Source organism: Heterodontus francisci, chromosome 12, assembly GCF_036365525.1.
Source record: "Heterodontus francisci isolate sHetFra1 chromosome 12, sHetFra1.hap1, whole genome shotgun sequence".
Lineage (NCBI taxonomy): Eukaryota > Metazoa > Chordata > Chondrichthyes > Heterodontiformes > Heterodontidae > Heterodontus > Heterodontus francisci.
This window is the reverse complement of record NC_090382.1, coordinates 15,375,928-15,402,319: the sequence shown is the minus strand read 5'-3', so window position 1 is coordinate 15,402,319 and position 26,392 is coordinate 15,375,928. Positions and strand designations below refer to the sequence as shown.

The 26,392-nt window shown below is 39.8% G+C and overlaps 1 protein-coding gene across 2 annotated transcripts in view; it reads right to left on the bottom strand.

Moving 5' to 3' along the window:
* Window positions 1–1,435: 1,435 nt before the first annotated feature.
* LOC137375549 (kazal-type serine protease inhibitor domain-containing protein 1-like) overlaps window positions 1,436–26,392 on the bottom strand; it is a 42,845-nt gene continuing 17,888 nt past the window's right edge. For both annotated transcript variants that reach the window (XM_068042894.1, XM_068042892.1), the window contains exons 3-5: window positions 16,093–16,253; window positions 11,677–11,824; window positions 1,436–3,748 (exon numbers count right to left, since the gene is read on the bottom strand). In XM_068042894.1, coding sequence (XP_067898995.1) covers window positions 3,618–3,748; window positions 11,677–11,824; window positions 16,093–16,253 — 440 coding nt within the window. In that variant the 3' untranslated portion in view covers window positions 1,436–3,617. The remainder of the gene's footprint in view (window positions 3,749–11,676; window positions 11,825–16,092; window positions 16,254–26,392) is intronic.

Below are 26,392 nucleotides of genomic sequence, written 5' to 3'. Positions count from 1 at the left end.
TAATCTGGAATGTTGATATAGTTTTTGCCTCAACCACTAATGCTGGAACTGAATATGACAGCCTCACAACTCTGTAAAGAAACTTCTTTTGCCCTCTGTTCTAAAGCTTTTGCATTTAATCTTGTATCAAGGGTTCCTCGTTCTTAAGCCTTCAACTACCCTAGAAACAGACAGCTTCTTCCTACCCAATCCCAACCTTCAATATTTTTAAACACTTCTAGTATATCACCCTGTCATCTACATTGTTTGAATGATAAAAAAACAAATATTTCAAGGCTTTTTTCATATTTGTATTTCCTCCCATCAGCCAGCATCCTACTGAATAGTTTCCCTACAGTGTGAAGTCCAATATGGCTTGCAATACTCCAACTGAGGTCTTATTAAGATTTTCTATAAGCTTATCATTCTCTTGGCATTTCAGTGTATCAAACTGCAGAGGTTGCTGATACATGAGTAATTTTGTCGACAGCCCCTAGAAGAAGATGATGTCCAGATGAATATATTAAAGTGCAGCATGCTATTGGTAAACAAATTGTGGAAAAGGGCACCACAAAATGTATACAGTGTTATGAAAGTGCTTCTGTTTTTTGTTTAAAATATTTTTTGAAGAGGACACTGAAAGAACTTGTTTGGCAACAACATTTACTGGTTGTCACATGACTCAAGTTAAAAATAGAACAGAAACCCCGGTAATTGGGGAAGATGTGTGCAGAGAAGTGACAGGTCAGGAGGTGGACTTCCTGTTTCTGGCTGCACTTTTGAATCGTTTGGAGTTGGGAATGAACTGTTCAAAAGGGGTTGGAGTTTTTTTTAAAAACTAAAGGATAGAACGTCTGCTCAGCCCAGCCTGTTCCATCACTTTAAAAAGCCTGCAGAAAATGGAAGAGAACTTCCCAGAAGAGAAGAGAATTCCCAGGGAAGGAGAGAAGACCACAACCAAGCTCAGCTTTCCAGCACCTCTCTAAAAGACCCTGCGAAATCCACTGTGTCAACTGATCTCGTCTCCTGACTTTGAAAAAAAGCCTGCTAAATTAATTCTCAACACACCTAAAAGATCCCAGTGACCCATCTACATGTACTTGGAGGCCATACTGTATGCCACTTTTGGAACACAATATATCTCATCTGATGAAGGGCCATTGACCTGAAATGTTAACTCTGCTTCTCTCTCCACAGATGTTGCCAGCCCTGCTGAGTATTTCCAGCATTTCTTGTTTTTATTTCAGATTTCCAGCATCTGCAGTATTTTGCTTTTATATTTCATCTGCTGTTTTCTTCAAGAATGAGCAAGTATTCATCCCGTGTTTTTTTTTGTCTGTAACAGAACTCTAAACAAAAATCCATTTTATTTTTCTGGTTAACCAGTGTATGTGTGTGTGCATGTGTGTGTGTATGAGCAGCTAAGGTAAAAAGGGAACTTTAAAATTTCAATCTGTGTGTTTATGCTTTACTTTATTACTGGTTGCAACTTGTTTTACAATAAACTGATAATTTTGTTGTTCATTAAAGAAACCTGGTTAGTGTATTTTAATAGAGTATATGATTGACTGTATCGGTAAGTGGGAAAATTTAAATATATGTTGTGACTTGTGGAGATGCGGAACTAATATAAACAGTGCACTCCTCCCGCCTTGTTCATAACAACAGCGTGAGTGTGGAAATACACTAAGGCTTCACCCTGTATGATTTATTTCTCTTTACAATGTCAACATAAGAGTGGAACTATCACATGGCATTATATTGGTGAACATTTTGAAGGGTTTTGATAATGCTCCACTTGACAAAGAGTTGAACCATTTTATAGAACAAACTGAATATTGGGTTATATAGTGGAAACAGCATAGTGTAAGTTCCAGCAGGTCAAAATAAAGAAAGAATGGGAGAGAAAGAAAGAAATTCCCATTTGCATTGTGCATTATCCTCCTGAACATCCTAAAGCTCTTCATAGTCATTTAATTATCTTTTGAACTGTAGTCACGATTGCAGCAGCCAATTTGCACACAGCAATGTCCCACAAGCATCAAAGAAGATGAATGACCAGCTAATCTATAATTGGTGATGATAGCTGAGGAAGGAACGTTGAGTGTACAGGTCTCTGGAGTACTGTATCTAGTTTTGGATACTGAGAAACAAGGGAGATGTTCAAACCCTGTGGGTAGTGGACGAAAGTGCTGATAAAGAAGGGATCCCTTTGAGTCAGTAGAGTCAGTAAATTGAGAACATACTTCAAGCTAAACCATCATAGTAGGGCAAAGGAAGATAAATTTGGGACTCGTGTCAGGAAGTTCGTCACACAGAGCAATCAAAACTTGGAATGATCTTTGGATAGTTTACTGGGGTGGCACTTGCTCACACTATCTACTCGGACCCAAGTTCTTTGTTCTTGAATGTTTCATATGCAGTGTCATCAGTACAGACCAATAACATATCACCCCAGAGAAGCAATTGCTCAATTTGACAGTATAGAATTATTTGAAGAAAGAACTGTGAGCATTCATAAAAGAATGTGTAATTGATGTGTTTTATGTGACCTCAGTGAAATGGGAAATCCAGCAGGATGTATGACAGGCGGCTGATTCACCCTTGTCTGTTTTCTGTCACCACCAAGAGCTAAAATCAGCCTTATCAGTCAAAATCAGTCATCAAATATCTCAGAGGTTGTGGAGGGTTCCTGATTTGTCAGAGGAGTGGAGGAAAACAAAGTTGTCTGGTGGGCAGCAGGCCAAGATTGAATGGTGAACATGCGAGAATTCTAAATGTTCTGGAGTTTTGCTTCACTACCCTCAAAGATCAAGGGCTGTCCTTCAGAAGGTTGAATGTTTGGGTGTAGAGACCATGATGGGAAGAGTGTACATGGACTGTGGGAGGAGATTAAACGAGTGGGTAGAGTCGAGATAGGGTAGAATGTACATGAACTGAACTGTAGAAGGATATTAAATGAGTCTATGATAGGGTCGAGTGTCCATGGACTGTGGGTTAGGACCTGAGATAGGGTAGAATGTATGTGAACTATGTTAGGAGATTAAATTGATGAGTAGAGTCCATGATAGAATAGCGTGCCTTTGGGTTGTGGGAGGAGATTAAATGTGTGAGTAGAGGTTGTGATAAGGTAGAATGTACATGGACAGTGGAAGGAGATTAGTGGGTGGGTAGAGTCCATGAAAGTATATATGGAGTGTGGAAGAAGCTGGGTTGAAGGCCTAAAAGCCTTCTTGTCATTCTATCTTTCCTTTAGCACTTAGGTTGCCACAGATGATGGTGCCGATTCATTAATCTTACATTAATTGTGAAGGTTTGCACCGATTGAACTATATAGACATTATAGAATTACAGGAAAGTTTACAACAACATTATGTACAATCCAGAGGGAAGGTAAAGTACAGCACATTACTAAGGACTATCAGTGGAACATTTTAAAATTGTTATGTATTGTACAACAATGCAGATAGTGAAATGTTCTACTGATTTCCAGGTACTTTTGAATGACAGTGTTTTAACTATATACAGCTCAAAGCTTTACTCATAGGCCACATGTTATTGTCAAATGGTTAAATGGTTATATAATTATGCTCCACCGCCATTCTGCAAGGCACATTTTCAAGGGATGTTCATGTTTTTCAGTATTCGTAGTCACCAGAGATCTCATCATCATCATCTTCATCATCATAATCCTCCTCATCCTCCTCTTCGCCTGTGTTATATTTTCTACCTTTGCTATGCAAACTCATTTCTGCTGCTAATGGTGAATCTGTAGGTAAAATCACATATAGATTAAACCCATATGAGACTATGAAGAAAGAAACTGCATTTATGTAGGCCCCGATATTAACCCGAGCTGGGATCAGTGCTTGTGAGGGGCTGGGGAGAGTGATAGACTCAATGCCAAGGCCCAGTGGGATTTCACTACTTGACCAGTGGGAGGGAATGGGAATTCACGTGGCAGCAGACAGTCAAATAAGTCTCAGGGAGGGGAATCTCATCAGGGGGCTGTAGGAGAGGTTTGGGGCAGAGGACACCCAAGGTTTCCTTGTGGGGCTCAAAGGAATTCTCCTGTCCTTCCTGGACCACATGGAAACTAATAACAATTGATAAAAGCACACCTTGCTGGGCCTCTGCAGGCTTGGGTAAGGATTGGGTAAGTTCTCACTCCAAGCTTGGGGAGTTAAGATCGAGACCATGATGTTTAAACTCTTCAGGATGTTCCGAAAGTACTTTAAAGATACTCTGGATGTGGTTTTTCAACTTGCCGCCAAAGTGTAAAGCTGATGACGTTGATCAGATGCCTGTTGAAACCGCTCAATTTTGCTTTCCATTTTGGAAGATTATTATTAAAGGAAGCTAATTTGCAATTCGAATCTTATACCCAGGTGACAAGTTAAATATCTACCTCCTGCAGAGCCGTCACTGTTGTTAATGTGGCAACCAAGTTCTGCACAGCAAGATCCTCCAAACCTCCAGTGAATGAATGCCTTCACAGACCTGATGGGAGATGGGACCTCAATTTGATAAATGACAGCACCTGTGACAAAGTAGCACTCCCCAGTACTGCACTGAAGTGTCAGCCTGGTGCTACGACTTCAGTGAAATTGTTAAAAAAAAATATATAGTGAAAAATATGAGATATGAACCCTCAGAACACTTTCAAGAATTACACAAAATTTCATGTTTTAAGACTTTTATTATAACAACTAAGCTAAAAGAAATCCCAAGTTAACTAAATAATATTTTGTAAGTAGCTGAGACTCCAAATTACAAAGGAAGGCATTTTCTTTACCTATTCTTCACATCACACTTATACGTTAATCCTTTGCGGTTAAAAGTCCCAAGCTCTTCCCAGTAGAAATGAGTTGGATTTCTCAGTCCTTTTCAAAAAAATCAATGTCCTCTTTGCTCACGTCTCCAAGCACTTCCAATCTGGATGTCTGTGAATAATGTGTTTCCTGCGAGCTTCAACTTTCAAAACAGGTTCAAGGCTTTGCAACCTTTTGCTGTATCGAGTTTCTGAGAGCAGGTGTTCCCTCCCTCTCTCTCTCTCTCCCTCTCTCGAGCTGCCACTGCTGATTAACTTTCTTTCTCACAGCCTGTAGTGAGGCTGCAACCACTGGGTTCCCTTCTTACAGCCTATCTGCCTTCAAAAAGTCTGTTAAATTTATCTGGACTCAAAAGTCAATAGTTTATTGTTCTATTCCAATATGCAGAGTCCAGAAGTCTGGTTTCATAGAGCCACTTGGGCCCTCTATTGTTCCCAGGTTTAACTGCTGCCTGGTATATTTACATCTGTGGAATTACTGACATCTTGTTTACAACCCGAAAATCTGGGAGGGCAAAATCCATTGTTCTTCAGGTATTAGTCCTGCAGTCTCTGCTTTTCAAAAGAAATTCTTTGATCTCTGTTTGCTGTTGTCCTGGTAACCAATATCTCTGTTTTGTCCTTTTGCAGAGCGTAGGTGAGGTCATCTGACCACCCGGACTCCATCTTGAACTTTTAAAAATCACAATTTTTTAAACATAATCGTGCTACAAAGTCCAGCATTTATAACATTTGGAATGTGCTTGAGTTAGTAGTGGGACCTGAACCCATGACCTTTGGGCTCAGAAGTCAGAGTGCGACCAACTCAAGCAAGCTGACACAATGTAGAACAAAACTTCCACACTAAATTATCACCAGAGTTTAGCCAGTTCTCAAGGATGTCTGATGGCTGGCTGCCCAAGATTAAAGAAGTACTCAATCCATGGCGGTCAGTTCACTTCTGGGGGGAGTCCAAAACCATGGGGTCATATATATGAAAGTCACTAATAAATTCAATAAGGAATTCAGGAAAAACTTCACTCACAGAATGGTGAGAATACAGAGCTTGCTACCACATGGAGTAGTTGAGGCAAAAAGTATAGATGCATTTAAGGAGAAGCTAAATATGTATATGAGGGAGAAAGGAATAGAAACATATACTGATAGAGTTAGTGCTGTAGAGAGAGAGGAGGCTGGTAAGGATCATAAATATTGGCACAGACCTGTTGGGCCAAAGGGCCTGTCTCTGTGCTGTAAATTCTGTGTAAGGTCTAATTGAAAAGGAACCTGAAGAAGTGGAGATCAATATGAATCAAACAATTAGGCAGCAGAACTTTAATAGCCAGTCTAGATGTCACTTTGAGAGACAGTATGCTGAAAGTGCACGGACAAAGACAAAACAAATTCTGACATCAGCTGCCCATTTGACTCTTGCATGTTGGAGCAATAGAGCCACATAAGAACTCTTGAGAGGAGGCACCTAATTTAATATTATGACCTGTCTAAGAATGCATTCAGTTCTGGGCATCACAGCTCAGGAAGGATATATTAGCCCTGGAGTGGGTGCAGCACAGATTCACCAGAACAATACTGGGGGCTAAAAGGATTAAATTATGACGACAGGTTGCATAGACAATGCTTGTATTCCCTTAAGCATAGAAGTGTAAGGGGTGATCTAATTGAAGTATTTAAGATGATTAAAGGATTTGATAGGGGAAATAGAGAGAAGCTATGTCCTCTGTGGTGGGAGAGTCCAAACAAATGGACATAATCTCAAAATTAGAGCTAGGTCATTGAGGGTGAGGTCAGAAAGCACTTCTTCACATAGAAGGCTGGTGGAAATCTGGAACTCTCCCAAAAAAGCTGTTGAGGCTGGGGGTCAATTGAAAACTTCAAAACTGAGATTGATAAAATTTTTGTTAGGTATAGGTATTAAGGGTTACAAAACCGAGATGGATAGATGGAATTAAGATTCAGATTAGCCATGATCTAATAGAATGGCGGAATAGAATCAAGGGGCTAACTGGCTTACAGCTGTTCCTATGTTTCTTCCTATGTTCCTAAGTCATTGCTATTCTGATGGATAGCCAACCATCTTGAGAATGTAGTGGATATTTAGTAGAATGGTGAGGGACTTTAATTACCTGGACAAACTAGAGAAGCTGGGGTTGTTCTCCTTAGAGCAGAGAAGGCTAAGCATAGATTTAATACTGATGTTCAAAATTATGAAGGGCTTTGATAGAGTAAATAAGGAGAAACTGTTTCCACTAGAAGGGATTGGTAACCAGATGACTGAGATTTAAGATAATTGGCAAAAGAACCAGAGGGGAGATGAGGAGAATTTTTTTTATGCAAAGAGTTGTTACAATTTAAAGTGCATGGCTTGAGGGGGTGATGGAAGCAGACTGTTAATTTTAAATTTCAGACTGATGGAAGCAGATTCTATAACAACTTTCAAAAGGTATTGATATATAATGGAAAAGGATAAATTTGCAGGGCTATGCAGAAAGAGTAAGTAGGTAGAGGTTATGCTTCAGCTATACAAATCCCTAGTTAGACCATGCCTGGAGTACTGTGAACAGTTCTGAGCACCACACATTAAGAAGGATATATTAGTCTTGGAGAGAGTGCAGTGTAGATTTACCAGAATGATACCTGAACTCTAAGAGTTAAATTATGAGGAGAAATTATACCAACTTTATTGCAAGGGGAATTGAGTACAAATGTCGGGAGGTTTTACTGCAGCTGTACAGGGCCTTGGTGAGACCACATCTAGAGTACTGTGTACATTTTTGGTCTTCTTATTTGTAAAAGGATATAATGGCATGAGAAGCAGTTCAAAGTAGGTTCACTCGACTAATTCCAGGGATGAAGGGCTTATCTTATGAAGAAAAGTTGAACAGATTGGGCCTATACACATTGGAGTTTAGAAGAATGAGAGGTGATCTTATTGAAACATATAAGATCCTTAGGACACTTGATAGATTGGATAGCAGGAGGTTGTTTCCTCTTGTGGGGGAGACGAGAACTAGGGGACACAGTTTAAGAATGAGGTCTCCCTTTTAAGATGGAGATGAGGAGAATTTTTTTCTCTCAGAGGGTCGTGAGTCTGTGGAATTCTCTTCCACAGAAAGCAGTGGAGGCTGGGTCATTGAATTTATTCATGGCTGAGTAAGATAGATTTTTGATAGACAAAGGAACCAAGGGTTATGGGGGGCAGACAGAAAAGTGGAGTTGAGGCAACAATCAGATCAGCCATGATCTTACCAAATGGTGGAGCAAGCTCGAAGTGCTGAATGGCCTACTCCTGCTCCTAGGTCCTATGTTCCTAGGGTTGTATTCTCTGGAATTTGGAAGGTTGAGGGATGATTTGAGCAAAGTTTTCAAGATACTAAGGGGAACTGATATGTTAGATAAAGAGAAAATATTTCCGGTGGTTGGAGAATTTATGACCGGAGCATAACCTGAAAATTAGAGAAGCCAGTTAGGAAATAGTTCTACGTGCAAAGAGTGGGAGAATTTTGAAACTCTCTTCCACAAACTGCAGTTGATGCTACGTCAGTTGTTAATTTTAAATTTCAGACTGATAGATTTTTATTAACCATAGGTATTAAGGGATGTGGGGCAAAGGTGGGCATATGAGTTAGGTTACAGATGAACCATGAATTCATTGAATGGGCAGAACAGGCTCCAGGGTCTAAATGGCCTCCTTCTTGCTCCTATTTTCCTATGTTTATGAAAGCAGAGAAGTGGGACCAATTGTATAGTTCTTTCAAAGAACTGGCACAGACATGATGGGCTGATATCTTCTGTTGTGTGTGCCCTTTAGTTGCAAGCAGATAGAAAAGGCCACCTGAGTGCCCAGGACAGTGGACATCTCATGTGAGGCTGTGTAGCATGCAGCTACTTGTGTAGCAGGATAATTGTTTGCTGTCACTTGCTATAGGGCAACTGCATTTCCACAGCAACAATGCTGGGTGCCCTTTTAAAATATGTGTTTTCCTTTTTTTGTTCTGGAGATGTGAGTGTTGCTGGTAAGGCCGGCACTTATTTCCTAGTTTCTGTGAGAAGGTAATAGTGAGCTTCCAGCTTGAACTGTGTAAGTGCTTGTGGTGATATGAGATTGGCAATTCCAGGATATTGAGTCAATCATAATGAAGAACTGGCAATAAATAGCCAAGTCAGGATGGTCTGAGCGATGGAGGAAAACTTGTAGGTATTCCGATAACATTGCTTTCCCATCTTTCTTGGTGATAGAGGTGGCAGGAGAGGGAGATGCGTGTGTAACGTTGACGAATTGCTGCAGTGCATCTTTTCTCAGTGCATACTGAAGCCACAGTGAGGTGAAAATACATGAACATTTTTAATGTGCTAAGCATTCTTCCTCTGTGGCGCTGCACCAAGCTTGTAGTGAAGACCTGTTGAGATATCTTATAGTCATAGCATTCTTGCCTCAGATGGTTGTGGGATTGATTCCCATGGCAGTGCTGAGAGAGTGCTGCCCTGCCAGGGGTGCTGTCTTTCAAATAAGACATTAAACTAAAGTGCCATCAGCTCTTTCAGGTGGATATAAAGGAACCCATGGCACTATTGTAAGAAGAGAAAGAGAGTTCACCCTGGTGTCCTGGCCAATACTTCTCAAACAACATCACTAAAAACTAAATAAAAGCAACCTACTGCGGAAGCTGGAAATCTGAAATAAAAACAGGAAACGCTGGAAATACTCAGCAGGTCGGGCAGCATCTGTGGAGAAAGAAACAGAGTTAACGTTTCATGTCAGTGACCTTTCATCAGAACATGATGAAGGGTCACTGACCTGAAACGTTAACTCTGCTTCTCTCTCCACAGATGCTGCCCGACCTGCTGAGTATTTTCAGAGTTTCCTGTTTTTATCACAATAAACAGGTTGTCTTGTCATTATCACACTGCTGTTTGTGGGAGTTTATTGTGTGAAAATTGGCTTCTGTTTTCCTACATTACAACAATGACTACACTTCAAAAGTACATCATTGGTTGGAAAGCGATTTGGGATGTTGAGAGATCGTGAAGGCACTATAGAAATGCAAGTCTTTCTTTTCTTTGTTTTAAGGCAGCACTGTTGGATTAAAAACAATGTGAGCAGCACTTGCTTCTGCTATCTTCCTCAGAGCAGTAGATTTCTTCCTCATCTGATCCAGGTTTGGCATATGGGCGAGTCAGCATTGATTCTGCCACCTCCCTCCAGACTGCAAGATTCAAAAGGAGCTGCCTTTCCTTCTAGTATCTCCCACAGAAATGCCTCTAAAGCAGCTTTGTTGAAAACAACTGTTTGGATTCTACAACTTTTTCCAGATATTTCTCCCCCAGGAAATTTTTTTTGCTGCATCCCCTATTCCCCTCCCACCTCTATCTGCTCCTTTGGACGTTGGGTGCCTTATGCTGTGAGTGCCTAGTTGGGGAGGGCACGTGCACACAGCTCTGGACGAGTAGTGTTCCTGCAGCTTGGACAGTATTAATAACACCCTCTCTTTCAGAAAGCATTTGGCAAGGTGCCTCACTTAGGGAGACCTTGGAGTGGAAATCTAGAAAAAAGGGGGCACGATGTGAAAATAAGTGAAATCAGGAAGCACTCTTTCACACAAAGGGTCATGGAAGTTTGGAACTCTATCCCCCAAAAGGATCTGGATACTGAGACAATTTGAGGTGGGTAGATTTTTATTGGGTAAGAGTATCAAGGTGACATGGAGTTTGGGTACAGAACAGCCATGATCTAATTAAATGGGCTCGAGGGACTGAATGGCCTATTTCTGTTCCTATGTTCTTATATTCCAGGCATGCGATTAAAATGAAAGCTTTGAAAACCCAGTGAGGATTTATTAAGGCAAATCATGTTTGACTAACTTGATCGTGTTTTTGATGGGGTAACAGAAAGGATGGATGATGGCAGTGCAGTTGATGCTGTGTATATAGACTTTCAAAGATGTTTGATACAGTACCACAGGATAGGCTTTCAGCAAAATTGAGCTCTTCTTGTCTTAATAAAATTATCTCATATGGGATCTTTGGCTTTATAATAGAGGAATAGAGTACAAAAGTCAGCAAGTTATGCAAAACCTATATAGAACATTTGTTCAGCCCCAGCTGGAGTATTGTGTCCAATTGTGGGCACAACATTTTAGGAAGGATGTGAAGGCTTTGCATAGGATACTGAAGAGATTTATTAGAATGATTCCAGGGATGAGGGATTACAATTACGTGGATAGATGGAAAAGTTGGGGTTGTTCTCCTTAGAGCAAAGAGGTTAGGAGGAGATTTAATAGAGGCATTTAAAATCACGTAGAGTTTAGACTGAGTAAATAAAGAGAAACTGTTTCCGATGGCTGAAGGGTCAATAACAAGAGGGCACAGATTTAAGTTGATTGGCATAGGAACCAGAAGTGACATGAGGATAAACTTCTTTAGCAGTGAGTGGTTAGGATTTGGAATGCACTACCTGATAGGGTGTTGGAAACAGATTCAATAGTGACTTTCAAAAAGGAATTGGATAAACGCTCAAAGAAAAATAAATTGCAGGGATTTGGGGAAAGTGCCAAGGGATGGGACTAACTAGATTGCTCTTCAAAAGAGTTTGCACAGACTCGATGGTATGAGTGGCCTCTATATGACTTGTAGTATTCTAAGATTCTAGGATTCTTTGATATAGGAAGGAATAATAAGTTGGCGAAAAAAAACAGGAATCAAGGGGGAGTGATTAATGTTCGTGCTAAAGTTCTAATTTGGATAGCAATGATCTGCAGACACCCTAGATTTAGATCTGACAGTTAAATATTCTGTCAAGGATGTTTAAAACTTTAGTAACTGGAAAACTCTTTTGTTAGACTGAATTGGATTCCGTTTCTCCATCTTACCAGGATCGTAGACACTCAAACTTGCAGATGCGAATGCTTCTCCGTATTTGTTCCTTGTGTAACAGGTATAGATTCCCTCATCAGACTTCTTCAGACCCTGAATCTGCAGCCACCCTGTGATACCATATCGTTCCGGCCCACCTCGAGCCTGGAGAAAGAAAGAAAACACGGAATGTGGTACATGTTGTCCTGTGTGGAAATTTGCCTTCCACTGCACTGGCTGCTAAACTACCTCTTCCCTTTGCCTGCTTCCTTCTTCAGTCTTGTGGGTTTTACCAGGCTGGATGCACACTTTGTTGTTTGTGGTCCAGATACTCTGTGATTTTCCTATAGTGAGTGTATTCTACATGACAGGAGGTATTACTGTAGAATGTTTTAGGCATTGTTTTTATGATAATGTTAAGAGTGACACAAGGCCCGTGAGGTATATTTACTGCCTCTCTGTGGAAAATGGAGCTGACTGCCATCTGAGTGCATGTTACAACTCCCCCGAGAACTCTGTGTTCCCCAACTCTGCCCTCTTGTGCAGCTTCCATTCACTTCACCCCAACTTCAACAACCGTGCCATCTGCTGTCTAGGCCATAAGCTTTGGAATTCCTTCCCTAAATTTCTCCACCCTTCTCTCCTTTAAGACCCTCCTTAAAACCTAACTCTTTGACCAAGCTTTTGGTCACCCATCCTCATAGTTCATTCTTTGGTTCAATGCCAATTTTTGTCTGTTTATGCTCCTGTGAAATGCCTTGCAATATTTTACTACATTAAAGGTGCTATATACGTGCAAGTTGTTGTTGCTGTTGCAATTTATTATGGTGTCAGCCTTGGCTCAGTGCTGGCCCTCCACTTTAAGTCAGTAGATCATGAGTTCAAAACCCATTCTAGAGACTTGGGCACATAATCCAGGCTGGCACTCCCAAAAACATAAGAACAGAAGAAATAGGAGCAGGAGCAGACCATATAGCCTATCAAACCTGCTCCGCCATCCAATATGATGATAGATGATCTTAGGCTTCACCTCCACTTTGCCACCTGCTCCCCATATCCCTTGATTCCCTGAGAGACCAAAAATCTGTTTATCTCAGCCTTAAATGTATTTAATGATGGAGTATTAACAACCCTCTGGGGTAGAGAATTCCAAAAATTCACAATCCTTTGAGTGTAGTAATTTCTCCTCATCTCAATCCTAAATGATTAACCCCTTATCCTGAGACTGTACCCCCATGTTTTAGATATCTTGACCAGCAGAAACAATCTCTCAGTGTCTACCTGATCCAGCCCCTTTATGTATGTTTCAATGAGATTGCCTCTCATTCTTCTAAACTCCAGAGAATATAGGCCCAATTTACTCAGCCTCTCATCACAGGACAACCCTCTCATCCCAGGGACCAATTTACCAATTTAGTGAACATTCGCTGTATTGCCTCCAATGCAAGTATATCCTGTCTTAAATGTGGAGACCAAAACTGCACACAATACTCCAGAGGTGGTCTCATCAAAACCCTATACAATTGTAGAAAGACTTCTTTATTCCTGTACTCCAATCCCCTTGCAATAAAGGCCAACATGCCATTTGCCTTCCTAATTGCTTGCGGTACCTGCATGCTAACTTTCTGCATTCCTTGTACAAGCACACCCAAGTCTCATTGAACATCAACTTACAAGTTTCACACCTTTCAAAAAATATTCTGCTTTTCTATTCTTAGGACTAAAGTGCATAATGTCACACTTCCTTAAATTATACTCTATCTGCCATCTTGTTGCCCAATCACTTAACCTGTCTATAGCTCTTTTCAGTCTTGCTGTGTCCACCTCACAGTTTACCTTTCCAGCGACCTTTGTATCATCAGCAAACTTAGATACATTACTCTCTGTCTCTTCATCTAAGTCATTAATATAGAGTGTAAATAGCTGAGGCCCCAGCACTGATCCTTGCAGCACTCCACTATTTACTGCCTGCCAACTTGAAATGCCCTGTTTATGCCCACTGTTTGCATCCTGATCATTAACCAATCCTCTATCCATGCTAATATATTATCCACAACTCTACGAACCCATATTTTGCCTATTAACCTTTTGTGTGGCACCTTATCGAATGCCTTTTGGAAATCCAGGTATACTATATCTACTGGTTTCCCTTCATCTACCCTACCAGTTACATCTTCAAAAAACTCTAATAAATTTGACAAACAGAATATTCCTTGAGTAAAACCATGTTGACTTGTTCTAATCATACTATGCTTTTCCAAGTGCATTGTTAAGACTTCCTTAATAATAGATCCCAGCATTTTCCCAATGACTGATGTTAGGCTAACTGGCCTATAGTTACCTGTTTTCTCTCTCCCTCATTTTTTGAAAAGCAGTGTAACATTTGCCAACTTCCAATCTGATGGGACCATTCTTGAACCTAAGGAATTTTGGAAAGTTATAGCTAATGCATCCACTATCTCTGCAGCTATCTCTTTTAGAACACTAGGATGTAGGGCATCAGGTCCTGGGGATTTGTCAGATTTTAGTTCATTAAGTTTCTCCAATACTTTTTCTCTGCTGATATGAATTTCCTTAATTTCCTCACTCTTTTAGCCCCTAGGTTACCATCTATTTCTGGTATGGAACTTGTGTCTTCTATTGTGAAGACAGACACAAAATAGTTGTTTAACACCTCTGCTATTTCCTCATTCCCCATGATAATTTCTCCTGTCTCTGCTTCCAGGGGACCAATGTTTACTTTAGCTACTCCCTTCCTTTTGATATACCTATAAAAGCTCTTACAATCTGTTTTTATATTACTGGCTAGTTTACTCTCATATTCGATTTTTTCCTTTTTTTATCAACTTTTTGGTGGCACTTTGCTGGTTTCTAAAACACTCCCAATCCTCAGACTTGCTACTCTTTTTTGCAACATTGTAAGCCTCTTTTTTTAATCTAATACTATACTTAACTTCCTGAGTGAGCCACGGATGGGTCTTTCTTGCTGAGTTTTTGTTTTTCAATGGAATGCATTTTTATTGAACATCTTGAATTGTTTCTTTAAATGTTTCCCATTGTTTATTTACCGCCATACGTTTTAGTCTATTTGCCCAATTTACCTTAGCCAGTTCTCCTCTCATACCTAATTGGGTTTGTTTAAGATTCATGTTTGTGATTGGAGTATGTCACTTTCAAACTTAACATGGAATTCAATGGTATTATGATCATTATTTCCCAGTGAATTTTTTTACCATGACATTACTAATTAACCCTACTTCATTACACAATACTAGATTTAAGATAGCTTTATCCCTAATTGGTTCCACAATGTATTGCTCCAAGAAACTGTCCTGAAAACATTCTACAAACTCTTCTAGACCACTTGTGCCAATTTCATTGTCCCAGTCTATATGAAGATTACAGGCCCCCACAAGTATTAAATTGCCTTTGTACTAAGGGAGTGCTGCACTGTGCAAGGTGCTGTCTTTCAGATATGATGTTAAACCGAATTCCTGTCTGCCCTCTAAGGTGAATGCAAAAGATCTTAAGACACAATTTGAAAAAAATCAGGTGTTGGGTGTGGGGCAGGGAGTGTTAGGCATCTTCCAGTGTCCTGACCAACTATTATCCCTCAATTAATATAATTCAAACAGATTATTTGGTCATTTACTCATTGCTGTTTGTGGAATCTTGCTGTGTGCAAATTGGATTTTGTTACAAGCAGTGCACAGAGGAACTCTCTCTGCGTAGTTTGTTCATTTTCCTTTCTCCTTAAGGCCTCCTATCACCCAACCCAATCAGCCCACACACTCAACTTGCGCTCCGAATGTCAGGAAAGATATATTGGGATTCAAGAGGGTACAACACAGATTTACCAGAATGATACGAGGACTTAAAGGCTTTAATTATAAAGACAGGTTGCAAAAATTTGGCTTGTATTCCCTTGAGTTTAGAATCTTTAGAGGTGATATGATACAAGTCTTTAAAATGATAAAAAGAGTAAGAAGGATAAATAGAGAGAAACTATGTCCTCTGGTGGGGGAAACCAGAATGAGGACATAACCGTCAAATTAGAGTTGTTCAGAAGTGAAATCAGGAAGCACTTTTTCACACAAAGGATAGCAGAAATCCAGAACATCTCTTCCCAAAAGTCTGTGGGTGCTGGGTGTATATTGAAAAGTTCAAAACTGGTTGATAGTTTTTATTAGGTAAGTATATCAAAGAACATGAAGCACAGGCGGATAAATGGGGTAGAGGTACAGATCAAGGTGTTGAATGGTCTACTCCTGTTTCTATGTTCCTGTGTTTCACAGGAGCTCAATTTAATCAGCTTTTAAATAAATTTAACATCCATTTAGACAAGTGTAGGAATTGCTCGAAGATTATTCATATTTTTCCCACAAAAACATGTTCCAACTTCCCAACCCTGTCTATAGCAACAGAATCTTTACCTGGATAGAGATATGCGCATCATCCCCAGGCAGGAAGTTATCATTCCCTTTCTTTCTCCATTCCACCAGAGCCATGGGATATGCCAAGGCCTCACAGCCAAAGATGATATCGTTGCCTGTAACATTGCACACATCACGAGGCGGGGTGGTGATCCATGGAGCTGTGTGAATGTGAAGAAGAGTTACTGACACCACAATATCTACAAGGTATTTAACACCCTCTACACTCTCTGACATAATTGTCCCCATCCAGGAGTCAGCCTTGGCTCAGCTGGTCTTACAGCTTAAAGCTCTTGTCTCGAAGTCAGAAGATCTACTCCAGAACTTGATCACATAATCTAGTCAACTCTTTCAGCGTTGCATGTTGGAGTGAGGTGTTAAACTGAGGCCCTCTCAGGTGGATGTAAAAGACCCCATGGCACTATTTTAAGAACAGGGGAGTTCTCCCCATTGTCCTGGCCAACATTTATCACTCACGCAATATCTGTAACAGATTATCTCATTTGCTGTTGTGGGACCTTGTGTGTGAAGATTGTCACATCTGCCTACATAACACTGGTGACTACACTTCACTTTGGTAGGAAGAAGAGAAAGGCATAATATTTTTTAAAAGGCACAAAACTTCTAAAGGGTGATGTTCAGAAGGACTTGAGTGTACTTGTACAGAAAGTTAGCGTGCAGGTAAAGCAAGCAACTAGGAAGGCAAATGGATTGTTGGCTTTTATTGCAAGGGGATTGGAGTACAGAAATAAAGAAGTCTTGCTACAATTTTACAGGGCTTTGGTGAAACCACAACTGGAATACTGTGTGCAGTTTTGGTCTCCATATTTAAGGAAGGATATACTTGCATTGGAGATGGTGCAGTGAATGTTCACCAGATTGGTTCCTTGGAAGAAAGGGTTGTCCTGTGATGAGAGGCTGAGCAAATTGGGCCTATATTATCTGGAGTTTAGAAGAATTAGAGGCGATCTCATTGAGACATATAAGATTCTGAAGGGGCTGGAGAGTATAGACACTGAGAGGTTGTTTCCCCTGGCCGAAGAATCTAGAACACGGGGTCACAGCCTCAGGATAAGGGGCTGATTATTTAGGACTGAGATGAGGAGAAATTTCTTCACTCAAAGGGTTGTGAATCTTTGGAATTCTCTACCCCAGAGGGTTGTGGATGCTCCATTGTTGTATATATTTAAGGCTGGGATAAACAAATTTTCGGGGAATCAAGGGTTATGGGGAGTGGGCAGGAAAGTGGAGTTGAGGCAAAAGATGATTGTATTGAATGGAGCAGCAGGCTCGACAGGCCATTTGGTCTACACCTGCTCCCATTTCTTAGGTTCTTATGTTCTTGTTTTTCAAAAGTAATGAATTGACTGTGAAGAACTTTGGGATGACCTGAGGCTGAGATAGGTGCTCTATAAATGCAAGTTCAATCTTTCTTTGTCACCAGAGATCCATTGTAATCTTCTTGTCATTCCTTATGCATTCCTTATGTATATCAGGAATAAAAGAATGACTAGAGTTAGATTAGGGCCAATCAAGGATAGTAGTGGGAAGTTGTGTGAGGAATCAGAGGAGATAGGGGAAGCGTTAAATGAATATGTTTCGTCAGTATTTACAGTAGAGAAAGAAAATGTTGTCGAGGAGAATACTGAGATTCAGGCTACTAGGCTAGATGGGATTGAGGTTCACAAGGAGGAGGTGTTAGCAATTTTGGAAAGTGTGAAAATAGATAAGTCCCCTGGGCCAGATGGGATTTATCCTAGGATTCTCTGGGAAGCTAGGGAGGAGATTGCAGAGCCTTTGTCCTTGATCTTTATGTCGTCATTGTCGACAGGAATAGTGCCGGAAGACTGGAGGATAGCAAATGTTGTCCCCTTGTTCAAGAAGGGGAGTAGAGACAGCCCTGGTAATTATAGACCTGTGAGCCTTACTTTGGTTGTGGGTAAAATGTTGGAAAAGGTTATAAGAGACAGGATTTATAATCATCTTGAAAAGAATAAGTTCATTAGCGATAGTCAGCATGGTTTTGTGAAGGGTAGGTCGTGCCTCACAAACCTTATTGAGTTTTTCGAGAAGGTGACCAAACAGGTGGATGGGGGTAAAGCAGTGGATGTGGTGTATATGGATTTCAGTAAGGCGTTTGATAAGGTTCCCCACGGTAGGCTATTGCAGAAAATATGGAAGTATGGCGTTGAAGGTGATTTAGAGCTTTGGATCAGAAATTGGCTAGCTGAAAGAAGACAGAGGGTGGTGGTTGATGGCAAATGTTCATCCTGGAGTTTAGTTACTAGTGGTGTACCGCAAGGATCTGTTTTGGGGCCACTGCTGTTTGTCATTTTTATAAATGACCTGGAAGAGGGTGTAGAAGGGTGGGTTAGTAAATTTGCGTATGACACGAAGGTCGGTGGAGTTGTGGATAGTGACGAAGGATGTCGTAGGGTACAGAGGGACATAGGTAGGCTGCAGAGCTGGGCTGAGAGATGGCAAATGGAGTTTAATGCGGAAAAGTGTGAGGTGATTCACTTTGGAAGGAGTAATAGGAATGCAGAGTACTGGACTAATGGGAAGATTCTTGGTAGTGTAGATGAACAGAGAGATCTTGGTGTCCAGGTGCTTAAATCCCTGAAGGTTGCTACCCAGGTTAATAGGGCTGTTAAGAAGGCATATGGTGTGTTAGCTTTTATTAGTAGGGGGATCGAGTTTCGGAGCCACGAGGTCATGCTGCAGCTGTACAAAACTCTGGTGAGACCGCACCTGGAGTATTGCGTGCAGTTCTGGTCACCGCATTATAGGAAGGATGTGGATGCTTTGGAAAGGGTGCAGAGGAGATTTACTAGGATGTTGCCTGGTATGGAGGGAAGGTCTTATGAGGAAAGGCTGAGGGACTTGAGGTTGTTTTCGTTGGAGAGAAGGAGGAGGAGAGGTGACTTAATAGAGACATATAAGATAATCAGAGGGTTAGATAGGGTGGATAGTGAGAGTCTTTTTCCTCGGATGGTGATGGCAAACACGAGGGGACATAGCTTTAAGTTGAGGGGTGATAGATATAGGACAGATGTCAGAGGTAGTTTCTTTACTCAGAGAGTAGTAGGGGCGTGGAACGCCCTGCCTGCAACAGTAGTAGACGCACCAACTTTAAGGGCATTTAAGTGGTCATTGGATAGACATATGGATGAAAATGGAATAGTGTAGGTCAGATGGTTTCACAGGTTGGCGCAACATCGAGGATCGAAGGGCCTGTACTGCGCTGTAATGTTCTAATTCTAATTCTGTTGGAGAATGATATAAAGCAGTGAATAGATTTGCAGGCTGATTAAGTCTGACAATCTGTCACATGAACACACTTTCCACATCCATAGCCAATAGGGTGTTTCGACCTATATGGTGGCTGGGTTTTATGGGCTCCCACAGCAGGGGGTGGTGAGGGTGCAGTGGGGACACCCACCAGATGAAACTATCCTGCCGGACGTCATCTCAGAATTTAGAGATGGAATTCTGATCTTCACTCAGAGTACGAGAGAAAGCTGGCTCGAAATATAAAAACCGATAGTAAGAGTTTCTATAGATATTTTAAAAAAGGAGTTAACAAAGTGAGCGCTGGTCCAATAGAAAGTGAGTCTGGAGAATTATTAAGGGAAAATAAGGAGATGGCAGATGAATCGAACAGATATTTTGCATCGGTCTTCACTATAGAGGATACAAGTAACAACCCAGAAGTAGCTGTAAATCAGGAAATGGAAGGGAGGGAGGAACTCAAGAAAATTACAATCACCAGGGAAGTGGTACTGAGCAAATTGTTGGAGTTGCGGGCTGACAAGACCCCGGGTCCTGCTGAACTTCATCCTAGAGTCTTAAAAGAAATGGATAATGAGATATTTGATGTGTTGGTTTTCATTTTCCAAAATTCCCTAGATTCCGGGAAGGTTCCGTTAGATTGGAAAATAGTGAACGTAACTCCCTTATTCAAAAAGGGAGGGAGACAGAAAGCAGGAAACTACAGGCCAGTTAGCTTAACATCTGTCTTAGGGAAAATGTTCGAAGCTATTATTAAAGATGTTATAGCAGGACACTTAGAAAAAATCAAGGTAATCAGGCAGAGTCAACATGGTTTTATGAAAGGGCAATTATGTTTAACAAATTTAATGGAGTTCTTTGAGGAAGTTACATGTGCTATGGATAAAGGGGAACCGGTGGATGTATTGTACTTAGATTTCCAGAAGGCACTTGATAAGGTGCCACATCAAAGGTTATTGCAGAGAATAAAAGTTCATGGTTTAGGGGTAACATATTGGCATGGATAGATTGGCCAGCGAACAGGAAACAGAAAGTAGGCATAAATGGGTCATTTTCTGGTTGTCAAGATGTAATGAGTGGTATGCCACAGGGATCAGTGCTGGGGCCTCAACATTTTACAATTTATGTAAATGACTTAGATGAAGGCACCAAAGGTATGGTTGCTAAATTTGCTGATGATACAAAGTTAGGTAGGAAAGTAACTTGTAAAGAGGATATAAGGAGGCTACAAAGGGATATAGATTGGTTAAGTGAGTGGGCAAATGGAGTATAATGTGGGAAAGTGTGAAATTGTCCACTTTGACAGGAAGAATAAAAAAGAAGCATATTATCTAAATGGTGAGAGATTGCAGAGCTCTGTGATGCAGAGGGATCTGGGTGTCCTAGTGCATGAATCGCAAAAGGTTAGTATGCAGCTACAGCACGTAATTAGGAAAGCTAATAGAATGTTATCGTTTATCGCGAGGGGAATTGAATACAAAAGTAGGGAGGTTATGCTTCATCTATACAGGGCATTGGTGAGACCACATCTGGAGAGTACAATATTGGTCTCCTTTTTTAAGGAAAGATGTAAATGTGTTGGAGGCAGTACAGAGAAGGTTTACTAGACCAATACCTGGATTGGGTGGGCTGTCTTATGAGAAAAGATTAGACAGGCTAGGCTTGTATCAGCTGGAATTTAAAAGAGTAAGAGGCGACTTGATTGAAACATATAAGATCCTGAGGGGTCTTGACAGGGTAGATGTGGAAAGGATTCTCCCTTGTGGGAGAATCTAGAACTAGGGGTCACTGTTTAAAAATAAGGGGGTCGCCCATTTAAGACAGAGATGAGGAGAAATTTTTTCTCTCAGAGGGTCGTGTGTCTTTGGAATTCTCTTCCTCACAAGACGGTGGAAACAGTCTTTGAATTTTTTTAAGGTAGAGGTAGATAGATTCTTGCTAAGCAAGGGGGTGAAAGGTTATCAGGGGTAGGCGGGAATGTGGAGTAATCAGTTCAGCCATGAACGTATTGAATGGCGGAGCAGGCTCGAAGGGCCGAGTGGCCTATTCCTGCTCCTAATTCATGTGTTCGTATGATTGTATGACTACTCCGTGTTATAGCAAATGCAACATTGTAACCACTCTCCTGAAGTTTCTCTTTTGAATTCTTTATTGAATTTATTAGGAACTATCTTATACTTATGGTCTCCCCCACAAGTGGAAACATCTTCTTTACTTCTATCCTATCAAGCCTCTTCATAATCTTAAAGACCTCTATTAGGTCAGCCCTCAGCATCCTCTTTTCTCGAAAAAAGTTCCCCAGCTTGTTCCGTCTTTCCTGATAATTATAACCTCTCAGTTCTGATATCAACCTTGTAAATATTTTTGCAACTTTTCCAGTGCTTTGATATCCTTTTTATAATATGGAGACCAGAACTGTAGGATAGTACTCCAAGTGTGGTTGAAGCAAAGTTTTTGAATTCTGATGAAAGGTCACGGACCTGAAATGTTAACTCTGCTTCTCTCTCCACAGATGCTGCCAGACCTGCTGAGAATTTCCAGCATTTCTGTTTTTATTTAAGGTTTTCTACAAGTTCAACATTACTTACCTGCCTTTATATTTGATTCCTCCTTAAATAAACCCCAATGCTATGTTTGCATTTTTATGGCCCTCTTAACTTGCATTGCTACGTTTCATGACTTGTGAATATGTAGTCCTGGATCTCTTTGCTCCTCCACCCGATTTTAGGTCCTTTATACTTCCAATTCTCAAATCCAAATCATATATGTAAATGGCAACCAGCAGTGGTCCCAGCACTTATTCCTGTGGAACAGCACGTCCCAACTTATTCCAGTTTGAGTAACTATTTAGCCTCTACTGTTTGATTTCTGTTTTGTATCCAGTTTGCAATCCATTCTGCTACTTGTCCTCTGACTTCTCATGCCCTGACCGTAGTCATGAGTTCACTATATAACATACTGTATATATGGCCATTTGAAAACCCAAGTTTATTACTTCTGCTTCATTACCCTTTTTACTACTTCTTCAGAAAATTCAATAAGATTGGTCAAGCAAGATCTTCCCTTTTGAAATCTGTGTTATCTATTCTTTGTTATATTTTTAATTTCTAGATGTTTTTCTACCACATTTTGAGTAAAGATATCATTATCTTTCCTTCCACAATGTTAATCTAACTGGCCTATAGTTCCCTGAACCTGTTCTAACTCCCATTTTAAATATAGGAATAACATTTGTTGTCCTGCAGTCCTCTGGCACTATACCATTTTCTAATGATTTTTTATAAATATATAGTAGGGCCTCTGCTATCTTTTCCCTAACTTCTTTGAGTCTGTGCAGATATAATCCATTCAGGCCAGAGGTTTTATCCTAAGTTAAACTAATATATCAGATACCTCCTCCCTTTCTATCTTAAAAGTTTTGATATCTTTTTGGATCTCTTCTACTCGCGTCATGTTAGTCTCCCTGGTAAATACTGAGGCAAAGAAATTATTTAATATTTCTGCCATTTCGCTGTGGGTTTATTGTGTATATCCTTATCCCTATCTTGATCTTCCTTTTGTTATTTGTGTCTGTACAATACTTCACTATTTCTCCTTATATTCCTTGATAATTTAATTTTGTAGTTCCTCTTTGCCGTCCTAATAGTTATTTTTCACTTCTTTCGTCATTGTCCTTAGCTTATGCCCTTTTTGTTTTAGTTTTGCCCTTATCTCTTTATTCATCTATACTTTCTCATTATTGGGTAGTTGTTCTTGTTTTTTCGCAGAATATATTTCTTCTAGTAGAGATTTGAAATCCAAACCTTCTGACGTAGAGGTGGGAATGTCACCACTTAGCCAAACGCTCACTCCACCATGATGTTGCACCTCTGAGGCTCATAAAACATTGTTCCTCATTAACCTGCTTAATTTGCCCACCCTCAGCTGATAATAGCTGTAACAAATGAAGGGAAATAAGTTAGAAGAACACCCTTTAGGTAGTCTGATATTCACTAACTTGCTGCAAAATCTGCCATACAATGATGTGAGCAGCTTAATACAGTAGATTTAAGGTTATAAGTAGTTTTTAATATCATACAACGAGAAATGCTGGAATTGCAGGAGCAGGCCTATCAACATCTGAAAAGATGAGAGTGGGCTAATGTTTCATGGGAAGACACTGACCAGGATTTTCCTTGTTTCCTTTGGGGATTTTTCAGTGACTGGGCACATTGTAATGATATTTAAATAACATGAATATATTATCCAATGTAACTTCCCTTTATTGAACCAGCATGGCAGAAGAAGGGATTCTTTTAATTTTGAGCCCCAGAAACCCTGCACAGGTGATGTCAGAGTGATGCATTGTAATCAATCGTGGGACCATGCATTGTAATAGATTGTATGGTTATCCGTTGTAACATTGTATGATCATCCATTGTAATAGATTATAGGATCATCCATTGTAATTGATCATAGGGTCATCCATTGTAATAGATTATAGGGTCATCCATTGTAATTGATCATAGGGTCATCCATTATAATAGATTATAGGATCATCCATTGTAATTGATCATAGGGTCATCCATTGTAATAGATCATAGGGTCATCCATTATAATAGATTATAGGATCATCCATTGTAATTGATCATAGGATCATCCATTGTAATAGATCATAGGATCATCCATTGTAATTGATCATAGGATCATCCATTGTAATAGATCATAGGGCCATCCATTGTAATAGATCATAGGGTCATCCATTGTAATAGATTATAGGATCATCCATTGTAATAGATCATAGGATCATCCATTGTAATTGATCATAGGATCATCCATTGTAATAGATCATAGGGCCATCCATTGTAATAGATTATAGGATCATCCATTGTAATTGATCATAGGATCATCCATTGTAATAGATCATAGGGCCATCCATTGTAATAGATCATAGGGTCATCCATTGTAATAGATCATAGGATCATCCATTGTAATTGATCATAGGATCATCCATTGTAATAGATCATAGGGTCATCCATTGTAATAGATCATAGGATCATCCATTGTAATAGATCATAGGGTCATCCATTGTAATTGATCATAGGGTCATCCATTGTAATAGATTATAGGATCATCCATTGTAATAGATCATAGGATCATCCATTGTAATTGATCATAGGATCATCCATTGTAATAGATCATAGGGCCATCCATTGTAATAGATTATAGGATCATCCATTGTAATAGATCATAGGATCATCCATTGTAATAGATTATAGGATCATCCATTGTAATAGATCATAGGATCATCCATTGTAATTGATCATAGGGCCATCCATTATAATAGATTATAGGATCATCCATTGTAATTGATCATAGGGTCATCCATTGTAATAGATTATAGGGTCATCCATTGTAATTGATCATAGGATCATCCATTGTAATAGATCATAGGATCATCCATTGTAATTGATCATAGGATCATCCATTGTAATTGATCATAGGGTCATCCATTGTAATAGATTATAGGGTCATCCATTGTAATTGATCATAGGATCATCCATTGTAATAGATCATAGGATCATCCATTGTAATAGATCATAGGGTCATCCATTATAATAGATTATAGGATCATCCATTGTAATTGATCATAGGATCATCCATTGTAATAGATCATAGGATCATCCATTGTAATTGATCATAGGATCATCCATTGTAATAGATCATAGGGCCATCCATTGTAATAGATCATAGGGTCATCCATTGTAATAGATTATAGGATCATCCATTGTAATAGATCATAGGATCATCCATTGTAATTGATCATAGGATCATCCATTGTAATAGATCATAGGGCCATCCATTGTAATAGATTATAGGATCATCCATTGTAATTGATCATAGGATCATCCATTGTAATAGATCATAGGGCCATCCATTGTAATAGATCATAGGGTCATCCATTGTAATAGATCATAGGATCATCCATTGTAATTGATCATAGGATCATCCATTGTAATAGATCATAGGGTCATCCATTGTAATAGATCATAGGATCATCCATTGTAATAGATCATAGGGTCATCCATTGTAATTGATCATAGGGTCATCCATTGTAATAGATTATAGGATCATCCATTGTAATAGATCATAGGATCATCCATTGTAATTGATCATAGGATCATCCATTGTAATAGATCATAGGGCCATCCATTGTAATAGATTATAGGATCATCCATTGTAATAGATCATAGGATCATCCATTGTAATAGATTATAGGATCATCCATTGTAATAGATCATAGGATCATCCATTGTAATTGATCATAGGGCCATCCATTATAATAGATTATAGGATCATCCATTGTAATAGATTATAGGGTCATCCATTGTAATAGATCATAGGGTCATCCATTGTAATAGATCATAGGATCATCCACTGTAATAGATCATAGGGTCATCCATTGTAATAGATCATAGGATCATCCATTGTAATTGATCATAGGGTCATCCATTGTAATAGATTATAGGATCATCCATTGTAATAGATCATAGGGTCATCCATTGTAATAGATCATAGGGTCATCCATTGTAATAGATCATAGGATCATCCATTGTAATAGATCATAGGGTCATCCATTGTAATAGATCATAGGGCCATCCATTGTAATAGATCATAGGGTCATCCATTGTAATAGATCATAGGGCCATCCGTTGTAATAGATCATAGGGTCATCCATTGAAATAGATCATAGGGTCATCCATTGTAATAGATCATAGGGCCATCCATTGTAATAGATCATAGGATCATCCATTGTAATAGATCATAGGGTCATCCATTGTAATAGATCATAGGGCCATCCATTGTAATAGATTATAGGATCATCCATTGTAATAGATCATAGGGTCATCCATTGTAATAGATCATAGGGTCATCCATTGTAATAGATCATAGGTCCATCCATTGTAATAGATCATAGGATCATCCATTGTAATAGATCATAGGGTCATCCATTGTAATTGATCACCGG